Source organism: Podarcis cretensis (assembly GCF_951804945.1).
Source record: "Podarcis cretensis genome assembly, chromosome: 5".
NCBI lineage: Eukaryota > Metazoa > Chordata > Lepidosauria > Squamata > Lacertidae > Podarcis > Podarcis cretensis.
This window is the reverse complement of record NC_137174.1, coordinates 11,699,415-11,718,608: the sequence shown is the minus strand read 5'-3', so window position 1 is coordinate 11,718,608 and position 19,194 is coordinate 11,699,415. Positions and strand designations below refer to the sequence as shown.

Genomic DNA, 19,194 nt, shown 5'->3' with positions numbered 1-19,194 from the left:
TCTTGCGAAGCAAGCCCATTGACAGCTTAGCGGATTAGCGCTATTAGCGGTCTAGCGGCTTTTAGCGATCAGCTGAGAAGCAGCTTATCAGCGGATCAGCTGTTAAGCGGCTTAGCAGCTTAGGAAAAGCAGGGAAAAAGCAAAAAAAAAACGCGGGAACTCGTAAGATTTTTTCGTCTTGCGAAGCAACCCCATAGAGAAATTCGTTTAGCGAAGCGCCTCAAAAACGGAAAACCCTTTCGTCTAGCGGGTTTTCCGTCTTGCGAGGCGTTCGTCTTGTGGGGCACCACTGTAGTTTGCCAATTTTGCATTATTACATAAAATCATACATTCATCTTTTGAGAAGTTTTAAACTGGCCAGTCTCTGCTTCCACTGATATTAAGGTAAGGCATTTTATATACTGTGATTTGCTATTGGTTACGTAGGAAAGCTGATTATTTTTAAAATCTTGTCAATATATTGACTTTGACACCATCTACACAGCTGAGAAGCCCCACTTGCTTTTTGGACACAGACTTACCATATTACCCAGGTCTGGTTTTTGGGCGACACACTTCCGGGGGGAACGACGACTATTTACCTGTGCCCACTGTGACAAGATGGCAACAACAAGAAGGGAGTCTTTTCAGATCACAATTCCCCTAGAACCTCCATCAAGAGTTCTGAGAGCTAAAAGCAGTTGCAGAGGCTTCAAGGAAGGCAGTAGAAAAACTTTATAGAGTAAATGTGCTCAAGGATGTTTTAAAGGTCTGATTTTGCTGTATAAACCTGCTTCAAATGTAATTTTATTGATGAAAACTAATAAAAATGGGCAAAAATAATAATTGAAACTTCCTTAAAAAATGAGACTAGCGCTTTCACTTATATTTTTACTGGAGCTAAATTTATTTGGATTTTGCTAAAAAAAAAACAAATCCATATTATTTGTTGTCTGAATACTAGATCTTTTGCAGATCTCCTGAAGAACATTTCTGTTTCAAAATTGATCAGCTAATAAATATCCTACAATAATAATCCAGAACAAAACGGAATACAAATACGGTCTAATATAAAAAGATATAGTTTGGTTATGCAAACGTCGTCTGATTTTTCTAAGCTGCGGATATATACAAAGCAGGTTTTCGTTAGCAAGTAACGAATTCTCTCTGGCTCTCTCTCTCTCTCTCTTAAATGCAATTCTGCCCATGATAAACAAAAAAAACCTTCCCATGGGAAATGGGTTTAATTCACAGTACAACATATGGCAGCTGGGGTTAAGCCCATGGTATATGAGCATATTGCCAGAATGCAGCCATTCCTATCGCTTAATTCCCATCTTGTCTGTCTACGGCTGCCGTGCTGGCAAAAGCTAGCAATCAAATACGAGGATGCTAGACTGTCAGCACTGGCCTCCATTCTCCACCGAAAGGGAGAAGAGAGCACCCTAACCCCCCAGACTCTGAAACTCTTATACCCACTAAAGCCAAGGCAGCACTCTGCAAATCAACTGACTGCACTAGCAGACTGGAACACTTTGGTAGCCTTCAGCCTAGCACCAAACACACCTGCTCAGCTTCTGGTGCCCCCTTTCTTAGAAGATCTCCACCCCCTTTTTTCCCACGGGGGAAAACCCTTTTCAGCAAGTTCCCTCGGGTTCACTGCCCTTGACAACTCCAGCCTCCTTCCCTCCCGCTTTGCCTTCTCTCCTTCCCCCAAGTCTGGGTGTAGCTGATGTCAGGAACTGGCTGGGTGAAGAGGAGCGGTGGGAGGCAATAGCCAGGGAAACTCCAGAGGAGGAAGGCTCTGAGCCAGGGGGTTGGTGGTGGGATGCTGGGAAGTCAGAGGGAGAAGATCGGGAGGAGGGGCTGGATGCTGAAAGGGCAACGGGCTTTAGTGAGCAGGAAGAGCCTGTGGCAGGGAGCAGTTCAGACTCAGAGGCTGAAGCAGAAGAGGTGGTCAGGAGCCTACTGAAGAATCCAGGGAGTCTCCCTCTCCTGCTGAGACAAGCTCTCCTCTGCCTGGTCTCCAAGAACATGCAGAATAATGCTTTCTCGTGACCAACAATCTCTCACTATAACTGTATTTGCCATACTCTCATGCATTTTCAGCTTGGGGGAGGGAGAGACAGGAATGCATTTCGGTTACTTACCACCTTCCATTATTAACTGGCTGGTATAAAATTTTTATTCATCTAATAAATGCTCAGAATAAAATTATATATCAGCCAGCATAGGTCACCAGCAGGACATATTTACCCCTTTGCTTGTTAACTAGAAACTACTTAACACAACAGAGGTCTCATCCATGTTCAGCTGCAATGAGTAGAATTGTTAGTTATAAGAGCAAGTTTGTTCAAAGCAAGATAGTAGTATATTAGCAGACAAGCAACGTAACTGCTTCAAACTACTGAGACAGAACAGATAGAAGGTATTTCTAATCCCCATTCACTGACTCATAGGCAATAACATTTTGAGGCTTCAAGTATTCCTTCCTTTTCTTACCTCGCCTCCATTTTTCCACTTGCTTTAAAATGTATTTGCAAGAATAATACACACCTCGGCGTATTCTTTTCTTTGTATATTTTGTCCAAGTGACATTTGATAAGCACATTTGTTTTAATTATACAATGCAAATAGCTTTGGCAGCCAATTTTCTAAGTGGAAAAAAAAAAAAGAGCTTCCTAATTTGTTCTAGGCAAGTGATTTTTGTGCGTTTTAAGCTTCAATCATTAAACAAACAAAGCAAAGCTCATCTGCAGAAGGACATGGAATGGAAAACTCAAATTTACCGTAAATTTTATTTCTCATCAGTGGATAGACTCACAGAATCACAGAATTGTACAGTTGGAAAGGACCCTGAGAGTCATCTAGTCCAACCCTCTGCAATGCAGAAAGCATGCAAGGCAGATGGCCATACAAGCTCTGCTTAAAAACCTCCAAGCTAAGTTAAGAGGGTACCCAGAGTGCCACAGAATTGAAGAACTGTAGATGCTGGCAGCAGAGTCCCCCTCACCCAGCTTGAGGAAAGTCCCCTTTCAACCAAGCTTTTTTAAAAACAACAACAACACAGGAATGAAAGACTCTCTTTCCCACCATCGCTAAGTGCTGGGGAAATAAGGAAGAAGGGAAAGGTCCAAAATAGCCTGAAAGCTGAAGCTGGGAGAAACTCCACCATCTCAAAAGAGGGAGGATTAAAAAAGTGAAGAGGTGGTTCCTCCACAAAAGAGGAGAATAGGATGCTTAATTTGCAGGCGCAAGGCAATAACTCACTCTGGGTACCCTCCTCCACCATCAGAGAAGAGACTGTACAGTACGAAGCTTACTAGATACTTAGCTTTTCTAAAAACCTATTTATTTCTAAAGCCTCTGGACATAGCAGGGACCACACCTGATAGTCCTGCACCAAGTCTGCTAAAGAAGAGAAGAAGAAGAAGAGTTTGGATTTGATATCCCGCCTTTCACTCCCTTTAAGGAGTCTCAAAGCGGCTAACATTCTCCTTTCCCTTCCTCCCCCACAACAAACACTCTGTGAGGTGAGTGGGGCTGAGAGACTTCAGAGAAGTGTGACTGGCCCAAGGTCACCCAGCAGCTGCATGCGGAGGAGCGGAGACTCGAACCCGGTTCTCCAGATTACGAGACTACTGCTCTTAACCACTACACCACACCAATTCCTCTGCTTTCAGAAGAGGTCAAGATGGCACAGAATGCTACCAGCTGCAAAGAAGGGTTAGAGCAGGAAGCTATAGCAACCACCAGCCAGCAGCAACCCTCCCCTTATATTGGCACCTGCCTGTTGATTCTGTCCCTTGGTGGAGCACGCTAGCATAGAAAAAACACTGTGTGAATGGAAAGCAGGATATCCAGGTACCATTTTTAACAGATAAGAGTTAGGAGGATTTGAGTTTAGTTTTTAAAAAAAGAGAAAACCACCAGAACTGATGTGAAGGAATACTAAAGGCTTTCCGGGAACTTTCCCATCCGGCCCTCAAAAGAAAGGCTGAGTTCGAGTTAGTTCAATGCAAGAGAATGCACAACAGCATGCAGGCGATTGCAGGTGAACATAAACAAACAGAGGGACAAACAACAGGCTGCATGGAAAAGCCGCTCTTGGGACCTCCCACACTTTTTCTTTTACATAAAATCAACCACGCCTTTCTCCACCCTGAATTGCTTCAGGCCAGTAGCATTGGGAGGTTTCGAGTCTTTTCTTCCTGCACCACTTCCCTGATTGAAATCGCCACCAAAAAGATAAATTACAAACTATAAATTATAAACAGATAGAAACATTGGCAGGATTATTGTAACAACCTGCAGTTTTGTAAGAGTATATATTGAAAGAAGATGAATAAATGAGCAAATTAAGTTAATTTGGATATGCAGAAGATATTAAAAACAAATTTAAGGAACCACAGAAAGAGGGGGATGGAAGTCAAGTTTTTGAAATGTCAAAATGATTGTAAAATCACTGAAATGTATAAACCTGAAAAGTATGAATGAGTAAGAAAAGCAAAGAAATCTCCACCAAAAAGATAATAGCAACTTTCGGAATGGGTCGATTTTGATCAGGGATACGGTGCAAGAAGTAAACCCCCCTTCCTCCAAATGTCGCTGCCCTGATCCAATTTGAGGGGTGCCTGTGGTTGCTTTTAAAGAAAGAAAAAGATATTGGGAAACCTGGTAACGGCTCTCCAATGCAACATGTAGCTTGGCCCTCAACCCTCGTGGCTGGCACATCAGAGGAGGGGCAAACCCACTCGGACTGACCAGTCACCACAATGCAGTACCTCTAGTTTTCTTAAGGTCCAGGGAAATTTCCTTAATGGTGAATTCAGTGTGGAAAGGAGCAATTTGTTCACGAAGAATCAAAAGATGTTTGATTAAGAAAAGCTGTCCGTCAACCTGGGTCTAAATTGAAAACATAAAATTAATGTAAAAAATAAAGAGAAAAGGGATAGACACTGGTCAACCGGTTGTCCACTTATTAAAAAGCAATTTCATCCCCTATGTATCCTAGGATACCTACCTACTTCTCATTAAACCATATGCACATCTCTTACAAACACGCTACAGAGAGGCAGCAATTCATATTCGTGCTATGCACTACTGCTTAAAAGAGGGCAGAGAGATCGCTGCAAAAGTAGGTGGGGTCCTTAACAGCATTAGAAATGCTTGGATTCTTTTGCCATTGAATTGTTCTGTTTTTGAATCGTCACATACAAATTTGTAAGCACCTACATTTTAAGTCTGAAGGGACGTGGGTGGCGCTGTGGGTTAAACCACAGAGCCTAGGACTTGCCAATGAGAAAGTCGGTGGTTCGAATCCCCGCGACGGGGTGAGCTCCCGTTGCTCGGTCTCTGCTCTTGCCCACCTAGCAGTTTGAAAGCACATCAAAGTCCAAGTAAATAGGTACTGCTCTGGTGGGAAGGTAAATGGTGTTTCCGTGTGCTGCTCTGGTTCGTCAGAAGCGGCTTAGTCATGCTGGCCACATGACCCGGAAGCTGTACGCCGGCTCCCTCGGCCAGTAAAGCAAGATGAGCGCCGCAACCCCAGAGTCGGTCACGACTGGACCTAGTGATCAGGGGTCCCTTTACCTTTAGCTTTTAAGCCATTTCAGCTAATTTATACTGCTGAATGGAAAACATCGCCATGCTATCAAATATGCTTTTTCTTCAGCTTCCCCACTCTTTCACAGTTACCCTGCTCATATCCTTTCTTGCCAATCTCAATCACCACCAGAAATATCCCACATCTCCACCCGTCTTTGTTTTTTTGAAAAGGAAAATCTCATCACTGTTCTTTCCCCATTTGAATGAAATAGCGGCTAGGCTAGACTTATGCACCTTCCCATAGGCATACAGAATTCAGATCTCCTAAGGAAAAACAGAAGTACATGGACTTCAACTATTTTTCAAAACAGTCTCAAATTTGGTGCAGTGCACTCCTAGGAAAAGTTTATAGAGACCCTCTTTATATGAAAATATTACACATTAGCAATATGAAAACCTGCATTTATTACATCCCTCCAACACAAAAGAACATTACCCAACCTTGTTTTTAGAAATGGAATCTGCAGCTGCTAGCAAAGACTGTATGCAGGCAGATAAGGCCTCCTGCGATAATCCCTGGAAGACAGCCCTCTGGAGAGGAAAAAGAATGCAAATGTTCATAAAGGTCAGGCCTTTATCCTTGAGAAAGGTCGTCTAAAGCTGGCACCTTCAATTTGCAAATTTAAGCACTATCACCCCATGCTTCATTTGTATTTCCCCTCAGTTCCTCAAGACACCGGATTTAGAAAAAATACCGTATTTTTCGCCCTATAGGACACACTTTTCCCCCTCCAAAAATGAAGGGGAAATGTGTGTGCGTCCTATGGGGCGAATGCAGGCTTTTGCTGAAGACTGGAGAGAGGGGTCGGTGCGCACCGACCCCTCTCGCTCTCCAGGCTTCAGGAGAGCTGCAGCGCCAGCCCCACAAGGTCGGGGACAGCGGGGAGGCGGAACGCCGCCATCCCGCTGTCTCCCGATGTGGTTTGGAGGCTGACGGCGGGGAGACGCGTGCTTCTCCCCGCCGCCAGCCCCGCAAGCTCCGGGGACAGCGGGGAGGCGCAGCGCGTCTCCCCGCTGTCCCCGGACCTGGTCTGCAGGCGGGCGGCGGGGAGAAGAGCGCTTCTCCCCGCTGCCGGCCCCGCAAGTTCTGGGGACAGCTGGGAGGCGCAGCGAGTCTTCCCGCTGTCCCCAGACCTGGTCTGCAGGCGGGCGGCGGGGAGAAGAGCGCTTCTCCCCACTGCCGGCCCCACAAGCGCTTGGGGGGGGAAATAATTTTTTTTTCTTTATTTCCCCCCCAAAAAACTTGGTGCGTCCTATGGGCCGGTGCATCCTATGGGGCGAAAAATACGGTAATATATACTATGGCCACAATTTATGCAATGTGTGAAACAAACAGTGACTCCAAGAAGGTATTGAGAACTTCAGAATTTATTGCATGGGTGCATCCAGAGCTTTTTTTCTAAAAAAAAATGTTTAGGAGTACTCTCATTTTCCCATTCATATTGAAATACTGCCCCTCAATGAGGCCAAACTTTGATTCACAAAATGTTTAGCCTCCCCGCCAAAGCACTGGATGCAGCCACAGAAAGAGGCATTTAACACAAATCGAGTCATGCTCATCGTTTATTCTCAAAGGAAGTCACAGAATGTGTCTGATCTTGTTTGTGAACAGGGGTGTTGCAAATTTGGGTGATCTGGGAGAGCCAACGATTTAATGCTATTTTGTCTATTCACTGCAGCCATTCTGAAAGACCTTCCAGCATCCCAAACAAGGCTGTTTTAATCGCAAGCTTCCACAACATTTCAGGTACAATGTTACTGGAAGAGTAAACAGGTATATATTATGTCTTAAAACAAAGCTGGATAGGCCAATTCAAAGATACTGGGCCAGGATTCAACTAACCAGGCAAGCTAGAAGAAACCAATGCAAGCGTTTCCAGTAGCGAAACAGGATTTCTGCCCCTCTCCTCTCCCTGTGTGCCCCCACACCTCCCACAATCTGCTCTGGAGGGTCAGGAGAATGCTCAGAACAGAGCACAGAGGAAGGAAAAATGCTTGCACTGGTCGAATATTAAGAAAAGTGTGAATTCCTCCAACAGCGGCACATATGACCAAAGCCCACATATGACTAGTTAATCATGGTTAAAACCAACAGGAGAGAGACTGTGCATCTTCTCCACCCCAACCCCTCACTTCTGGAGCACAAATTTCAATTGTGCGTTATGATCTTTACTGCTATTGACTGCTAAGGTTATAGAGTTTCTTTTGTATAGGGTTTCTTTGGAGTTTTCTATGGGTCTTGCTTAATCAGGATTTGAAACAAGGTCTCCAGCCGTGGAGGTAAAACAAAGCCATCTTGGTTAGCAGCCACTGGCGGCCTTATTTTCCAGGCTAGACATAATTCTATACCTACATCAATACATCTGTAAAGCTTGGAGAGGCACACAAGCGTTCTTCTCACAGTAGGGTACCACATCCCATGCAGATCTGCGGGTGAAATTGTAGCATGAAGTCTCGGATGGCAGGATTCCAATGCATCTGTAACACAAAGATCATATTCAAGGCTTGCTACTACAGAACTTAATATGCAATGATAAACTTTATAGTAATCAATTACAGACATGCTCCCCCCCCCCCATTATCAAAAAGGGGTATCTTTAGGTTGACACATTTGCACTTTGTATTTTAAGAGTTTGCACCTGTGGTTGGCAGCCTTGATATCCAATACAGCATCAGAGAACATAATACAGTATCAGAAAGTATACTATCGGGAAGTGTCTCCCTTGGGTTGACAAGTAAGGCTTCCAGCAAAACCACCAAGGGAAGAAATTTCCTCTCAGGTCCCAGACTGGGTCTGGAACATGGTAGGCCGTTTTAGGCAAGTGAAAAGCAAGATATGAAAACACAAGGAAAAACATTAATTAGTACAAAAGCACTAAAAAGAGAGAAAAGAACCATTAGGCGATTCCACTGGACTCGGAATGTCTAAATTGGATGCTGATAATTCAGACATCCAAGAATACTATTTGCACTGACTCCTGCTTCCCTTAGGGACGCGGGTGGCGCTGTGGGTTAAACAACAGAGCCTAGGACTTGCCGATCTGAAGGTCGGTCGGCGGTTCAAATCCATATGATGGGGTGAGCTCCCATTGTTCGGTCCCAGCTCCTGCCAACCTAGCAGTTTGAAAGCACATCAAAATGCAAGTAGATAAATAGGTACCACTCCGGTGGGAAGGTAAACGGCATTCCGTGCGCTGCTCTGGTTCGCCAGAAGCAGCTTAGTCATGCTGGCCACATGACCTGGAAGCTGTACGCTGGCTCCCTCGGCCAATAAAGCCCAGAGTCGGTCACGACTGGACCTGATGGTCAGGGGTCCCTTTACCTTTACCTGCTTCCCTTGCTATCTTAAGATGGATAGGGAGACTGTCCCAACACGAAAAGCAGGCAAGTCAGTCTCCTCAGACCTAATACAGCAATTTTGGGGATGTGTGACAATAGATCTCCCCCTGCTTGGGTGCCAGCAATGTGAGGAGTGTTTCTGCCAAGTTCTTATTTATGTATTTATTTATTAACCCAGTACTGATGGAACCAGTTCAATTTTTTTATTCATACTTGATCCATCGCACTAATCTGCACTAAATGGATAATCACTTTGTGGGTTCCAAGTGGGAACCAGGAAGCTTTGAGGGGGAAGGGGGTGTAAGTGAGTCAAGGGACTTAACGTGCATCTTTTGTTTTGTTGTGTTGTGTTGTGTAAAAAAAAGGTACCCCCAGGAAGTAAAGACTGCCCCAGGACTACTGGATAATATCTTCATGATTCCACAGCTAGGCAGAAACCAAGAAATCTATCTTGTCATGCCTCTTTGCAACCCCTTTGTAATAGGAATCATGACCAAAAAAATTTTCAGAATATAACAGCCAAAAGTAATTACAACTACAGGTTCAAGAATGATATTTAAAATACCCATAAGCTAGTCCTTGTTAAAATATAAAATACTTCATTTTATGTTTGCTTCTCTCTAGAGAGCTCTCCAAATACTGAAAAGCCATAAGCAAATACAGCTGTCATTATTAGCATGTTTTTACAAGTACAAATTACTTCAAATAACCACATACCATTTTTTACCACACTGCAGTTCTCCGAATCTTCCAGCTTCAAATCTGAAAATGAAGGATCTGCAGGCAACTTTCTCTCTTCATCTTTTAGACTTTGGGCAATTTGCTAGCAGGAAAAGCAAAACAAACATTTCCCATAAGTTCCACAAGGGTCTGGGTGTCTAAGAAGCCACATCATTGCAGTTGGGTTTGCTTGCCAAATTAACAACCCTCCGGCAAATGAGAAAGTTCACCTTGAAATATTTTCATCAGCATCATCATCATTTCATCATTTTTAATTTGTATACCGCCTTTCTATCTTACAATACTCAAGACGGTTTACAAGCTGAAGAAACAAAAAATGTGCATCTTATAACAATCTAATGCAATACAAAAATGTGATAATAAAACATAACTTTAAAACAGGCAAACTCCATAAAAAAAGTAACATTCAACAATCATTAAAGGTAAAGGTAAAGGTACCCCTGCCCGTACGGGCCAGTCTTGACAGACTCTGGGGTTGTGCGCCCATCTCACTTAAGAGGCCAGGGACCAGCGCTGTCCGGAGACACTTCCGGGTCACGTGGCCAGCGTGACATCGCTGCTCTGGCCAGAGCCAGAGCCGCACATGGAAACGCCGTTTACTTTCCCGCTGGTAAGCGGTCCCTATTTATCTACTTGCACCCGGAGGTGCTTTCGAACTGCTAGGTTGGCAGGCGCTGGGACCGAGCAGCGGGAGCGCACCCCGCCGCAGGGATTCGAACCGCCGACCTTTCGATCGGCAAGCCCTAGGCGCTGAGGCTTTAACCCACAGCGCCACCTGCGTCCCTCAACAATCATTAGAATAGTATAAAATAATAATCAACATATAAAAGTTAAACAGAAATCCACGCAACCGTTACAATAATATCTAAACTATAATCAATAAAACAATGGCAAGCCACAGTACATAAAACAATGCAATACACATTGAGAAGCAGAGGGTAGAGCAAGGCAGGTGGAAAGAGGCCTTGCCTGATGGAGTCTCTCCCCTCACCTTTCATGTTTTCCCCCACCTTTCATGTTTTTTATTTAGATGTATGTCAGAAATGATGATCGGTTTACCAGTTAATTAATCCACCAGTGTGCTACATAGTGGTCCAGTCAATGGGTATCCATCCGATTTAGCTAGGCTATTTAGAAGAAATACCTGTTTGGGAGGTAGCCTCCCTCCCTTCCTCTCCAGAGCCAGTCACCAAGAGCAACACCTGCCTAGCCCTATCAATATTTATTTTTTTGACTTATATGCCACCCTTCAACCTGATGACTCTCAAAAGTTGCTGAAACACAGTCCCAACTTTCCGTACCATTAGCAAAATTCAACAATCTCCAAAGTGCACCAGGTTTAGAAAGTCTGCCCCAAATGAATCATAAGGGTTGGAAGGGACCCTGAGTGTCATCTAGTTTAACCCCCTGCAATGTTGGAATCTCAGCTAAAGCATCCATGACAGATGGCCATCCAACATCTGCTTCAAAACCTCCAAAGAAGGAGAGCCCACAACCTCCCAAAGGAGACCGTTCCACTGTCAAACAGCTCTTACTGTCAGAAAGTTCTTCCTGATGTTGATGGAAAACAAGAATAATCGCCAAGCCTAAGCTGGGTGGATACTGGCAAACGAGTAAAAGGAGAGTTCCGGGGTCAGTTGTATTTATCTGTCACCATCTAGTCGTCCAAGGGACGCGGGTGGCACTGTGGGTTAAACCACAGAGCCTAGGACTTGCCGATCAGAAGGTCGGCAGTTCGAATCCCCGTGACAGGAGGATTAAGAGGAGGTTAAGGGGTGATATGATAGCCATGTTCAAATATATAAAAGGATGTCACATAGAGGAGGGAGAAAGGTTGTTTTCTGCTGCTCCAGAGAAGCGGACACGGAGCAATGGTTCCAAACTACAAGAAAAAAGATTCCACCTAAACATTAGGAAGAACCTCCTGACAGTAAGAGCTGTTCGACAGTGGAATTTGCTGCCAAGGAGTGTGGTGGAGTCTCCTTCTTTGGAGGTCTTTAAGCAGAGGCTTGACAACCATATGTCAGGAGTGCTCTGATGGTGTTTCCTGCTTGGCAGGGGGTTGGACTCGATGGCCCTTGTGGTCTCTTCCAACTCTATGATTCTATGATTCTAGGGTGAGCTCCTGTTGCTCAGTCCCTGCTCCTGCCAACCTAGCAGTTCGAAAGCACATCAAAGTGCAAGTAGATAAATACTTCCCTCTGGCGGGAAGGTAAACAGCGTTTCCGTGCGCTGCTCTGGTTCGCCAGAGGCGGTTTAGTCATGCTGGCCACATGACCCGGAAGCTATACGCCGGCTCCCTCGGCCAGTAAAACGAGATGAGCGCCGCAACCCCAGAGTCAGTCACAACTGGACCTAATGGTCAGGGGTCCCTTTACCTTTATCTAGTTCTAGACACTGGGACTTTACAGAGCACTCCTCCAATTGCAAAGTGAGGGAACCTGTATTGTTTGGATTTAGGATAACTATATGCTTTGAACCACCCTTCTACTGAAGGTTGCTTCAATGGACACCTTTACATTTCATTCCTAATGCTTGGTGAAGCTATTGAAGAAAAACCAGGAAGGCCTTGTGCATCTCCTAGACATATTCTCTTCCTCTGGTTGTCCAGAATGTAGGAGCTCCCTAAAGGCATGTCTTTGGATTTCACCAGGTGGTATAAACATAAAGACATCAAAGAGCTCTGCTGTATCAGGCAGGTCAAAGGCCCACCTAGTCCAGCACCCTATTCTTACAGTGGTCAACCAGATAGCCATGTGATGCCCCAAAGGTGGGCAAAAGCACTCTCTCCACTTGCAACTCCAGCAATGGGTCCGGAGGGCCATAAAGTGGAGGCAGTACATAGCCACTGTAGCTAGCAGCCACTGATGGATGAATTTGACACAGCTGGGGCACAGTTTGGGAACTCCTAGCTTAGTTGAATGCAAGGGGTTTTGCCTGTTCAGAATCAGACAAATGCATGGACCCTTACCGCCATCATTTCCAGCTTAGCCGGATAGGCAAGATCACCCGGGGCCGGTTTGTAGCCTATAATGTCAGTCTGAATGTAGATATGCGTTCTGTAGACCAGACGCTCTTGAACATCCTCCAACATCTGCCTGACTCCAGCAGCAAATGCAGCCAGCTGTTCCACTGTTAGAAAAAGGCACAAAATTTAAAGCATTAATTTCTCCTCATTGAACTTCACTGTTTATGGCTAAAGCCTTAACAATTAGTGTTGGTCAAATCATCGCAAGAGGTGCTGAATTTTTGGGAGGTTGGATAGTTACAATGGAATGGACTTGGTGGTGGGGTGCACATTTTCATTCTTATTTATTTATGATGATTACTTTGCAAAAAAAAATATTATGAATGAATTAAAAATTACTGTAGTTGTTGTTAAAATTTCTATACCACTCTTCATCCGAGGATCACAGGGCAGTTTACAATATAAAAACACAAAAATGCATAACATAGTAAAAGAGCAATTAACAATAATTCCCCCCACCGACACTGCATAATTATAGTTGTGAACCAATGCACAGATGTTATAATACAGTGGTGCCTCGCAAGACGAAAAGAATCCGTTCCGCGAGTCTCTTCGTCTTGCGGTTTTTTCGTCTTGCGAAGCAACCCTATTAGTGGCTTAGCGGATTAGCGCTATTAGCGGCTTAGTGGCTATTAGCGGCTTAGCAGCTAAGTGGCTAAGCGGCTTAGAAAAAGGGAGAAAAAAGCGAAAAAAATCGCAAGACTCGCAAGATGTTTTCGTCTTGCGAAGCAAGCCTAGGGAAATTCGTCTTGCGAAGCGCCTCGAAAAACGGAAAACCCTTTCGTCTAGCGGGTTTTTCGTCTTGCAAGGCATTCGTCTTGCGGGGCACCACTGTACTGTAACACGTATTATAATAATTTCTATCCAGATTAAAATCATTGTGGGTTTCCAGCTTTACAATTCACACTTTAATGTAAATACAGTTTGATTTTGGCTGCTGCAAATCCAACCCCATCTACGCAACTGCTGAAATACACTTTAAGCGAGAAACAAAAGACACAAAATAAAAATTGGTTGTCTTTCTTGGACACCAGTGATTAGGCTGCGGAATCCTAATTTCCAAAATCAGGATTCACTGGACAAAAACGTATGGTAGTTATAGTCAATGGCATACTAAAACTAAGACCAAGCTCAAAGAATCACTGTAATGTTTCTAAGCAATCCAATAACAACAACAACAATAATAACAACAACTCTGAGTGGCCCCCAACAGAGGACTAAAAACAGAATAAAACATCAAACATTTAAAACTTCCCTAAACAGGGCTTTCTTCAGATTTCGTCTAAAAATCAGATAGCTTTTTAATTCCTGGACATCTGGTGGAAGGGCGTTCCACAGGGCGAGTGCCACTACCGAGAAGGCCCTCTGCCTGGTTCCCTGTAACTTCGCTTCTCGCATGGAGGGAACCGCCAGAAGGCCCTTGGGCTGGACCTCAGTGTCCGGGCTGAACGATGGGGGTGGAGACGCTCCTTCAGGTATACTGGGCCGAGGCTGTTTAGGGCTTTAAAGGTCAGCACCAGCACTTTGAATTGTGCTCGGAAACGTACCAAACGCATGAAAGATTGTTAAGTATTCACCGATACTTATAAATATATAAATTATTTGGGTATAATTCCCAATTTTAAAATATTACTTTTAATTTTTGCAGAGGTGGAATATGACCTCAAGCCCTTTAGCTTTTTAAATAAACAAACAAACAAACAAACAAACAAGAAAGATAACTAAGTACAGTGGTACTTAGTGTTACAAACACCTCGGGTTACAAACACTTCAGGTTACAGACTCTGCTAACCCGGATGTAGTACCTCGGGTTAAGAACTTTACTTCAGGATGAGAACAGAAATCGCGTGCCAGCGGCGCAGCGGCAACAGGAGGTCCCATTAGCTAAAGTGGTACCTCACGTTAAGAACAATTTCAAGGTGGACCTCCGGAATGAATTAAGTTCATAACCAGAAGTACCACTGTACCTAGTCATAAATCAAATAGTTCTGAGGAAAGGGTGTCTGTGTGATAAAATGCGTTCAGCTGAAATATAGGTCCATTATCTACTTGACATCAGAAGGCAGTTTTGCTAGGAATACTGTGCACCTTGTAAACTTCGGCACATCTGAACACTTGCAGATGGTAAGCAAACAAACTGGAACTCAATGCACATAATAAACGAGGGAGAAATGAATCACATCAGCTTAGGCTACTGAAAGTCCCTGCCCTCCATATTTGTTTTGCCATGTGGAAATTTCCTTTGGATCAGATCCCCTGTATGCCTCCACCCCATCCAAGCAAAAGTAGTTGCCTAACTTCTCCTTCTATTCCGCTGCTAATATCAGCTCACATTTCAACTGTGCATGAACGTGCTGGTTTCCAAGAGCTCACTTTACTTGATTTTGGGCACTGCATAATTTAATGGAACTTGGCCACTGTAAAATCGGATTACAACGTTGGACGTTTCAATTTAAGAGATGTGTGTTAAGTTGAAAAGGCACCGGTGGTAAATCCTATACATTCTAAAGCACATGCCATTCCAGTCTGTTAAAAAGATACATTCTAACTTTTGATCAAGCGTTTGGTTTCGAAATCTTAATTTTACAGTTACCGTTGTTTTGCACGTGATCTTCAAGCATTTCATTTTTGAGAATCCCACAGAGCTCAGACAAAGTTTCTAGGTGAATTACATGGATGATCAGTGGCCGCAAGACATCATATAATGACAGGCATAACTTCTCCAAAAGTTCACTGTAAGACAGAAAAACAAATCCAGTATGGACTATAAAAGATTGTGTAAACTGACACATGCATCTCTTATGACAGTAGAAAACGACATGCTAAACCAACATCACTTACAATCTGGGCCATGCCATGACTATCACTAATATCAGGAGAACTTGATCTTTTGCTTCACATCAAATGCTGTCAACCAGCACTACCAATTGAATAAAAAGCCATATACCGTATTTTTCGCCCTATAGGATGCACTTTTGCACCTCAAAAAATGAAGGGGAAATGTGTGCGCGTCCTATGGGGCGAATGCAGGCTTTCGCTGAAGCCTGGAGAGCGAGAGGGGTCGGTGCACACAGACCCCTCTCGCTCTCCAGGCTTCGCGGACCTCTCCGCAAGCGGCGGGAGCGCTCCCACGGCTTGCAGAGAGCTGCCTGCATGCCGAAGCCTGCGCCCGCTGAGATCAGCGCGTCCAGGCTTCGCGGACCTCTCCGCAAGCAGCGGGAGCCAGCCCTGGGCTCCCACGGCTTGCAGAGAGCTGCCTGTTTGGGGACTGGGGTCGGGGGAAGCTCGGGCCTCCCCCGCCCCAGCCCCGCGCCTGGGGGAGAAATAAGTTTTTTCCCTTTATTTCCCCCCAAAAAAACTAGGTGCGCCTTATGGGACGATGCGTCCTATAGGGTGAAAAATACGGTAAGCAGCTAAAACATTTTCATTTATTGATTCATTACATTAGCTTAAGTATTGTTAAAAACTCTGTCATCAGCCTACTTGACTAATAGATTAAAATTTATATGACTGACTGATCAAGTCTGCATTTAATGTTTTGTTTCAGATGATGCAAGCAACATCATACGAGGCAGGAAACTTGTAAAAGGCGTTCCATGCTATGAGACTGAAGAGCTTTCGACACTGATCCCAATATTTCAAAAAGCAACAGAACACTCTTCTTTTTACAATAGAAGACACTCAGCCAGCTGAGCTATATTAGGAGCAAAAGAACAGAAGCCCACACAAAAGTACATTCAGCAAAAACAATCCTGATGGCTAGTCAAATCCCCATACTTTGGACCAGATCCACACTTAGGCACAGAAATCAATAGGACTTGAATTGCGACTAAGCTAAGTCCCATTGATTTCATTGGATCTACTGACTACTGTAAGCACAACTAAGTTCAGATTCAACCCTTTATGACAGGCATAGGCAAACTCCGGCCCTCCAGATGTTCTGGAACTACAACTCCCATCATCCTTAGCTAGCAGGATGAGTGGTCAGGGATGGTGGGAATTGTAGTCCAAAAGCAGCCAGAGACCCAATTTGGGAAACCCTGGCTTGGAACATTCCTCAGACCCTTAGAACCCTCTGCAGACTGTCATGTGCATTTACAGAAGCCCACATGTTGGGGGACATGGGAGCGGGACCTGCAGTTGCCCCCCACCCCCGCCCCAAGGTTATGCTTGCATGCTGAAGCAAATGCACGAACAGGAGTTCGAGACATCCTTATGTCAACAGTGTCGTGCAACAAAAAGCGATGTCACGTGTGATACCCACTCCAGTTTGGGTGTTGGTTTTGTGAAGAACTCATCAAACAGCTGGTGTTCATCCTGGCACACATGGACCATAAAAGCACAGCCACTTCGTACCTGAAATGAGAGTAAACAGAAGGGCAGCCCGTGTGTATTTAGAAAGAAAGATGCAAATGATGAAAGTATTTAAGTTTAGTAAATGCTATTTATATCTGTGATGGTCCAAAACACACTTCAGGCAACTCCCCGTTTAGACTGTGCATCAGCGGGACATGTGTAAGTCCACCCTGCTCCCCTGCAGTGCCAAAAACGGCCTGTAATTTAAAAAGCAATCATACAATCTCTTGCAGCACCTTTGGGCAATTTTGATTTCATTAGTTTAGGAACGCTGGGAGACAGGGACAATTTTATTTTTTTAAATCAGGATGTTCTGAGATACAGAAACGGCTGCAAGGCAGACTGATCTCCAGGAAGAAGGTGAGAAGCCAGTCGTTTGAACTGAAAGCTGGCTGGGGTGCAAATGCATTATTAAATATTTAGCAAACATTGCTGATTTTATAATGAATTCGAAAGGAATCCAAGGTTCAAGAAAATGCAAGTTCACACAAAGCCTCTTACCAGAGCACAATGATCTCTGCTGTTTCGGTTAGTTAATTCTGTCACAGTGCTAGTAATACTAGGCCCTAGTAACAGCTCCCTCTGATCAAGGTAGCATTGATGGATTTCATTTAGCAGTTGCCGGTACCTAGACAAAGAGGAGAGTTAGGAAGCATCCGCCTTCACAGGAAAGTTTAATCTTAGAGCTATTAACTTATTGCTGCTTTAGATAGTAAAAACTTATGCATTCTTATTGCTGATGTGACAAATTTGTGTCTGGGAGGAACCCCTTTAGACTGAGAGTGTGGTTTTCTTTAACACTATAAGACGAACTTCCCACAACAGGAGGAAACCCAAGTTTGGGAAATCCTGCTCTAGGACAACGTGCCACAAGGGACAGCAGGGGTCTTATTCATTTTATATAAAGGTAAAGGGATCTCTGACCACCAGGTCCAGTCGTGACCGACTCTGGGGTTGCGGCGCTCATCCTGCTTTACTGGCTGAGGGAGCCAGTGTACAGCTTCCAGGTCATGTGGCCAGCATGACTAAGCCACTTCTGGCGAACCAGAGCAGCACACAGAAACGCCATTTACCTTCCCGCTGGAGTGGTACCTATTTATCTACTTGCACTTTGACGTGCTTTTGAACTGCTAGGTTGGCAGGAGCAGGGACCGAGCAACGGGAGCTCACCCCGTCGCGGGGATTCGAACTGCTGACCTTCTGATCCCTTCTGATTGGCAAGTCCTAGGCTCTGTGGTTTAACCCACAGCGCCACCCTCGTCCCTTATTCCTTTCATAGTTGCATTTTTAAAAAATACATTTTGGTAGATAAAGCTTGTCATGCAGGCTTGAGATAAGTGACGCATACTGAAATTTCCTCTTCAATTATTAAATATACAGAAGATCGATCTACCTTTGCCCTTGGCCACTTTCTCTCTTTCTGTCCCCCAAAAAGAAAAACCTACTGTAAGTAGAAAAGGAATTGGTGATTCTACTGTTACAACACACCTTATGCTGGCCCCCGATGTATCAGAGGAAGACTAAATCGACTTAATATTTCTGTATCAGACTCAATATTTCCAAGCACAAAACACAATCCTTGCCATTGACTTAGTTTCTGCATACTCACTCTGGCATCTTCTCAGACCGCTGCTCTATTTGCGCAATAAGTGTCTAAGGAAACAAGAAGAAAAAAAATTGAGAGAATTCTGATGCTTCCCTTACACAGGGATATTAGAAACATTCAAGTACAGTGGTACCTCTAGTTACGAACTTAATTCGTTCTGCAGGTCCGTTCTTAACCTGAAACTGTTCTTAACTAGAGGTGTGCTTTCACTAATGGGGCCTCTTGCTGCTGCTGCGCCACCAGCGCAGATTTCTGTTCTCATCCTGGGGCAAAGTTCTCAAGTCAAGGTAACTCTTCCAGGTTCATGGAGTTTGTAACCTGAGGTGTTTGTAACTCGAGGTACCCTGTAGTCAGTCTGCTGGCCGTTTTCCTTTTTCTAAAGAACTTGCAGCACACAGTGAATATGAGAGTAATTCATACTTCTCGGCTTCTTCCAAACCATAGGCACACACAATAGTATCCTCAAGAACTGGATCAGGGATTTGAAGACTACAAGCAATGTCGTAGTGAACATATGTGAACTTAGAGTTTCCCAAAC

At 44.3% G+C, this 19,194-nt stretch overlaps 1 protein-coding gene across 1 annotated transcript in view; it reads right to left on the bottom strand.

Moving 5' to 3' along the window:
• COG3 (component of oligomeric golgi complex 3) overlaps window positions 1-19,194 on the bottom strand; it is a 50,258-nt gene that overhangs the window by 14,114 nt on the left and 16,950 nt on the right. Inside the window, exons 9-17 of the mRNA XM_079975170.1 lie at window positions 18,660-18,703; window positions 17,552-17,678; window positions 16,959-17,050; window positions 15,288-15,427; window positions 12,638-12,798; window positions 9,643-9,748; window positions 7,940-8,064; window positions 6,028-6,117; window positions 4,764-4,884 (exon numbers count right to left, since the gene is read on the bottom strand). Coding sequence (XP_079831296.1) covers window positions 4,764-4,884; window positions 6,028-6,117; window positions 7,940-8,064; window positions 9,643-9,748; window positions 12,638-12,798; window positions 15,288-15,427; window positions 16,959-17,050; window positions 17,552-17,678; window positions 18,660-18,703 — 1,006 coding nt within the window. The remainder of the gene's footprint in view (window positions 1-4,763; window positions 4,885-6,027; window positions 6,118-7,939; window positions 8,065-9,642; window positions 9,749-12,637; window positions 12,799-15,287; window positions 15,428-16,958; window positions 17,051-17,551; window positions 17,679-18,659; window positions 18,704-19,194) is intronic.